Source organism: Papaver somniferum, unplaced genomic scaffold (genome assembly GCF_003573695.1).
Source record: "Papaver somniferum cultivar HN1 unplaced genomic scaffold, ASM357369v1 unplaced-scaffold_99, whole genome shotgun sequence".
Taxonomy (NCBI): Eukaryota; Viridiplantae; Streptophyta; class Magnoliopsida; order Ranunculales; family Papaveraceae; genus Papaver; species Papaver somniferum.
Genome location: NW_020653081.1, coordinates 4,202,335 through 4,207,718, shown reverse-complemented (window position 1 = coordinate 4,207,718; position 5,384 = coordinate 4,202,335). Strand labels below are relative to the sequence as shown.

At 38.2% G+C, this 5,384-nt stretch overlaps 1 protein-coding gene across 1 annotated transcript; it reads left to right on the top strand.

Moving 5' to 3' along the window:
- Positions 1 to 302: 302 nt before the first annotated feature.
- LOC113346355 (serine/threonine-protein kinase pakF-like) lies at positions 303 to 4,404 on the top strand. Its single transcript, XM_026589899.1, has 10 exons — positions 303 to 735; positions 822 to 919; positions 1,006 to 1,288; positions 1,378 to 2,058; positions 2,159 to 2,407; positions 2,518 to 2,675; positions 2,751 to 2,830; positions 2,915 to 3,062; positions 3,145 to 3,294; positions 3,702 to 4,404. Exons 1-10 carry the CDS (start codon positions 528 to 530, stop codon positions 3,936 to 3,938), a joined length of 2,292 nt encoding a protein of 763 aa, XP_026445684.1. The 5' UTR covers positions 303 to 527; the 3' UTR covers positions 3,939 to 4,404.
- Positions 4,405 to 5,384: the final 980 nt, after the last annotated feature.

Genomic DNA, 5,384 nt, shown 5'->3' with positions numbered 1-5,384 from the left:
CTCGAGAATTTCCCCAACTGCCTTATGATTATTTCTCGGCGTTTTGGTGCAAAACGCGGTACAAAATGCTGTGCGTCTATCGTTGCTCTTTTTTGTTTTGTTTTTCAAGAATCTCGTAACGATATGCTGCTGTTAGAACTGAATTGTCCGAAACCATTGCCCTTTTCCAGTCAAACTCTGTGCCCCGTCCGTATTAAAAAACATTATTGGTACAGTTCCTTTAACGCTGGGCCATTATCTAACCTACAAGTCTAAGCGTCGGCTGTAGACTTGATACAGAAAATGAAAAGCAAAAGCCAAGGTGGGGAACAAAACAAAAACAAATAGGAGAAACCAAGTAACTTTGATATGTGAGAATACGAGCGAATGACGACTGCACAAATGGATGGAGTTAGAGTAGCAGGTACAAAACACACAACAACACCGGCAAGGCAACCATCATCACAAGTCATATATGTAAAGTCTTAAAATTTAATACATATCCAGTCAAAAAATCTCAGTATAAAGAGCGATTTGGAAAGAAGATAATGAAGGAGAAGAAAATGATGTTGATTCAAAATTGTACAGACATGAAACCAGAAGAAGATAATGGAGAAGAAGAAGGAAAGACAGTTGTGGTGGGAGTGAAGATGGATCAACAGAGTAAAGAATTACTAACATGGGCTCTTGTTAAAGTTGCTCAACCTGGTGATCATGTCATTGCTCTTCACGTCCTCAACCACAATAATTCTACTGGTATGTAATATTTGCTGCAAATCATTTGCTTAAAGTCTCCAATTATAGCGGTTATCTGAATTTTGTTGGGTTTGTTTGCTGTGTAGAGATTCTTGATCCAAATGGGAATTCTTCACTGCTTGCGTTGGTTAAAGCGTTTGATTCTGTACTCTCTGTTTATGAAGGATTTTGTAATTTGAAACAGGTTTGTTTCCATTCTCTCTAAAAACCCAAATTTTACTCTCTAGTATCAGTTTTGGGTTTGATTTTATGATTTTTTGTGATGATTAGGTTGATCTGAAGCTTAAGATCTGTAGAGGGTCATCTTCAATTAGGAAAATTCTGGTGAGAGAAGCGAAATCATATGGTGCAAGTGAATTAATTCTTGGGACTGCAACTAAGAATCACGATCACCATGGGATGAAAATTACTTCTGCTTCTTCTGTTGCTAAATATTGTGCTAGAAAACTCTCCAAGGATTTCACTGTACTTGCGGTTAATAATGGCAAAATTGTCTTTCAGAGACAATCCTCTACTGCTGCTACTACTTCCACCGACACTTGTTCCACAACAGGTTAGGTTCAAGTAATTTGTCTTTCCTATATTAATCTTTCTGGTTGAGGATAGCTTTTCCTAATTAGGGTTCTGGTAATTGTGATACAGATGCTGAAAATCATCGTCTGCATCAAAATTTGTTAAGGGCGTTCCATAGAACTTTGAGTAAGAAATGTAAAGAGCTAAATAGTATAACAAATGGAAATTCTAATCAAGGGAAATCCCTGAAAAAGAAGAAGTGCTCTATTTGTTCACCGGTATCTGTTTTGCCAGAAGACACCAGTAAATGTGATAATGCAGAAGAAGATTCATTGTCGGATGATGGTTCAGTTGATAATTCCATGGCATTGGTCCCTGTACAGACTCAAGAGGTAGCCTCTAGTTCAGTCTCTCCCTCAGAGCGTCAAAGCTCTGGGTCAAGACCTGGGTGGCCTCTCCTTCGTCGAGAATTTCTGTCGAATGAGCAAAAACCACTGAGATCTAAGTTCAAGGAGATATCTGTAGTTCAATGGGCAATGCAATTGCCATGTCGCCTTTCGTCATTATATCTTGGTCATTCAGATACTGGGGATTCCAGTTGCAATAGTAGCAAATCTATTAGTTTAGATGGTGAGAGTGGCGCGATTGTGCTAGTGGGAGAAAATCCTGTTTGTTCTCCTTCCTCTCCTTACCATGAGTTCACAAAGAAACTACCCAAAGAATTGGAGTCTCTTCATGAGAAATTCTCTTCAACTTGCCGATTGTTCACTTATGGGGAACTTCAGACTGCAACTTCAAACTTCATTCCAGGTTTGTTTCTTCTTCTACTTTTCCAATTTTGTTTCACCTGCAACTTTTGTTTGAGTAAGTTGTCGACTTGGTTCTAATAATTATCCTGCCAAAATTATAGAGAATTTGATCGGCAAGGGAGGGAGTAGTCGAGTTTATAAAGGTTGCCTTTCTGATGGTCACGAACTGGCAGTGAAAATCTTGAAACAGTCTGCAGATGTTCTCAAGGAGTTTGTTTTGGAAATTGAGATCATCAATACCTTACATCACAAGAACATTATGTCCCTCTCTGGGTTTTGTTTTGAGGACAATAATCTTCTCATGGTTTATGATTTCTTGTCAAAGGGAAGTCTAGAAGAAAACCTTCATGGTACATTAACACTTATCCTTTTCTCTGGTGTAATGATAATTTTAGATGTTTGTTATTTTCTTTTCATCTCGTGGATGTTTTCCTTTGTTGTTCCCTATTCAATAAATCAGGTAGTAAGGACAGTCCAGCATTGAATTGGATGGATAGATTCAAGGTGGCCATTGGTGTAGCCGAGGCACTAAATTATCTGCATAGCAATGAACAGGCCGTGATTCACAGAGATGTGAAATCATCCAACATTCTTCTCTCAGATGATTTTGAGCCACAGGTACTTTATACTTTTAACGAGTGAATGAAGTATATATCCCAATGCTCAATTTTTGCTTGATGCTGGTGTCCTCAGCTGTCGGACTTCGGACTTGCTAAATGGGCTTCAACTACTGCATCTGGTGTAACCTGTAATGATGTTGCAGGAACTTTCGGGTTAGTAAATTTTTTTCTAGTAATATGGTGACTAAACTATCTTAATAATCATGCATCTTAAATTGCTTCTATCTCCTCTTGCAGATACTTAGCCCCTGAATACTTTATGTATGGTAAGGTCAATGATAAGATTGATGTTTTTGCATTTGGGGTCGTACTTCTCGAGCTTCTTTCAGGGAGGAAACCGATTGACAGCGACAATCCAAAGGGCCAAGAGAGCTTAGTCATGTGGGTAAGTATTCTGGCATTTCCTTCTGATTTTGTGAGTATCTTTACATGAACTGACACTGGAAATATATTATGGTAATGGCTAGGCTAAACCGATTCTAAATGGTGGAAAGGTTTTACAATTGTTGGATCCAAAGCTGGGAGATAACTATGACCGAGATCAAATGGAGTGGATGGTTCTTGCTGGAACTCTTTGTATAAGACACGAACCTAGAACTCGTCCTCGAATGGATCTTGTAAGTGATTTCTTTTATTACATATTAGCTGCACTTGAGGTTCTTTTACAACTCTGCACCAGTTCTGCCATGTATGTGTTTTCTTACTTAGTTCTGATACAAGATTTTTTTTATTAATATTTAAACTTATCGAGAGTAAAAGATATAGTAATTCAACATTAGCAGATGTGATATGCTTGTTATTCCCACAGCATTAAGAATGTAACTGTAGTTGCCTAATTATAGTGAACAGAATAGAATCTAAATATCATTTTCCTTAAAGTTGGACAGGGTGAAAACTAGGAAGCTTTGTCCAACATTATTTTTCTTCAATGTTTCAATCATGTGTTTGTCATTGTTTAAGCAACTAATCAATATAAACTTATCTTTTGAAAAAAATAACTTGAGCTTCTATCTGATGAATCTAGGTCTTGAAGCTATTAAATGGTGATGCCGATGTAATTAAGTGGTCGAAGCTGCAACTCTGTGCTTCCGACGAGTCCTCATTAGATGGAGAATCACTTCCGCCACCTGACATCCAATCCCATCTTAACTTAGCACTACTCGACGTGGAAGACGATACATCTTTTAACAGCATTGAACAAGGTCTCTCATTCGAAGAATATTTGCAGGGAAGATGGAGTCGTTCATCAAGTTTCGACTAATACCAAGGCTCCCAACTGATGATTAGGTACCAAAAAGAAAATACACTCATCAACTTACAGCGGTTCATGTACATCTCAAGGGCCATTGAGGCTCTTTTCTCATTTATCGAAAATTTCAGTGCTAATTATTGGTCTTGGATGAGAGGTCGTTTGTTGAAGGTTTACCCTCCCTCCTCCTCGCCTTGGAAAAAAAAAGACTAGTGTGTCCGTCGTCCCTTTAGTAAAAATTAAAAAAGAGTTCTAGTCTGGTATTATTTTCAGCTCTCCCTAAGGGTCAGATGAAGAGTTCATTTGCAGTTGTATTTTTTTCTTTTTTGTTATAAACAAAATAAGAAAATGGAGTAGTTGCTAAAAACATTTTGTGTATTGGTAGAAAGGGTTACATTTACATAAAAACTGGTCTTATGGCTGCTTGAAAAGTTCCTTCTGTTCTTCTGTAAATAAACAAAGTTTGTTGTTGCTGTTATTCTGTGTAGTGTCTTTAGCAAGTGGAGTAAAATAGTATCATGAGAATGAGTGTTGTTAGAGCAAGTCTTATGGTGGAATCCAACCTATATCAACTGTGGAAAAATCGTGGAATGTCAAGTCCAGTGGCTTCCAAATTGGTGTTTTCCATGAAAAATCCAAGCAGTGTTCCATGGTTTCGTGTAATGGTCCGTGGAATCCATGGTAGTGCTAATCAGATTAGCGTAAAACGCTATTCAGAATAGCGCACTAGAAGACGAAAAGCGCTAATCAGAATAGCGCTCAACGCTAATTACAATAGCACACAACGCTATTCAGAAAAGCGCTTTTTTTTAATCCGTAGATTTAAAACCAGCCATTGGAAATCTAATGGCCGAGAAAAAAACGCTATTCTGAATAGCGTTTTGTGTTATTCTGATTAACGTTTTTTTAACACTATTTTGATTAGCGCTCAACACTATTAAGATTAGCGTTTTTGTTGTTCCACCACTACACTTACGTTTCCATCCACAATTCTAAATGTTGAAGTGGCGTGGAAGATGGAAGATGGAGCTCTTCCACCGTGAGACTTGCTCTTATAAACAATGATATCTTTATTATAATGCACTGTGTTATCTTGACAAGGAATGTCGTTATAATTGAAGATTTCTTATGTCTGCCTCAACCAAATCATCCCTTGCGTGTATCAAGGCTTAACTGTCTGCTGAAGCAGACGTGGGCTTGGCTGCTGCACGTAATGTGGCCATAATACACGCACGTAATTAGCTGGTAATATTACTAAATTCTTTTTGTCCAAGTGACGGCTTGTGGATATCTCACAAAATCATGCCAACCAGATATGGAAAAGCAGGAAGGAAAAACATAAATTACAAATACGACTTCATTTCCTTGGAGATTCAGACCCCAGATCTCGGCAAAGAACCTTGCGCCAATCTTACGGAAGGAAGATGGGCCCGAATTATGCAAAGCGAGGAGGAGGAC

Bases quoted from the DNA above. Each gene is read 5' to 3' on its own strand.
- LOC113346355 (XM_026589899.1), top strand. From the start codon at position 528: ATGAAGGAGAAGAAAATGATGTTGATTCAAAATTGTACAGACATGAAA. The intron at 2,059-2,158 runs GTTTGTTTCTTC...CCAAAATTATAG, and splicing joins AACTTCAAACTTCATTCCAG to AGAATTTGATCGGCAAGGGA. The intron at 2,831-2,914 runs GTTAGTAAATTT...CTCCTCTTGCAG, and splicing joins GATGTTGCAGGAACTTTCGG to ATACTTAGCCCCTGAATACT.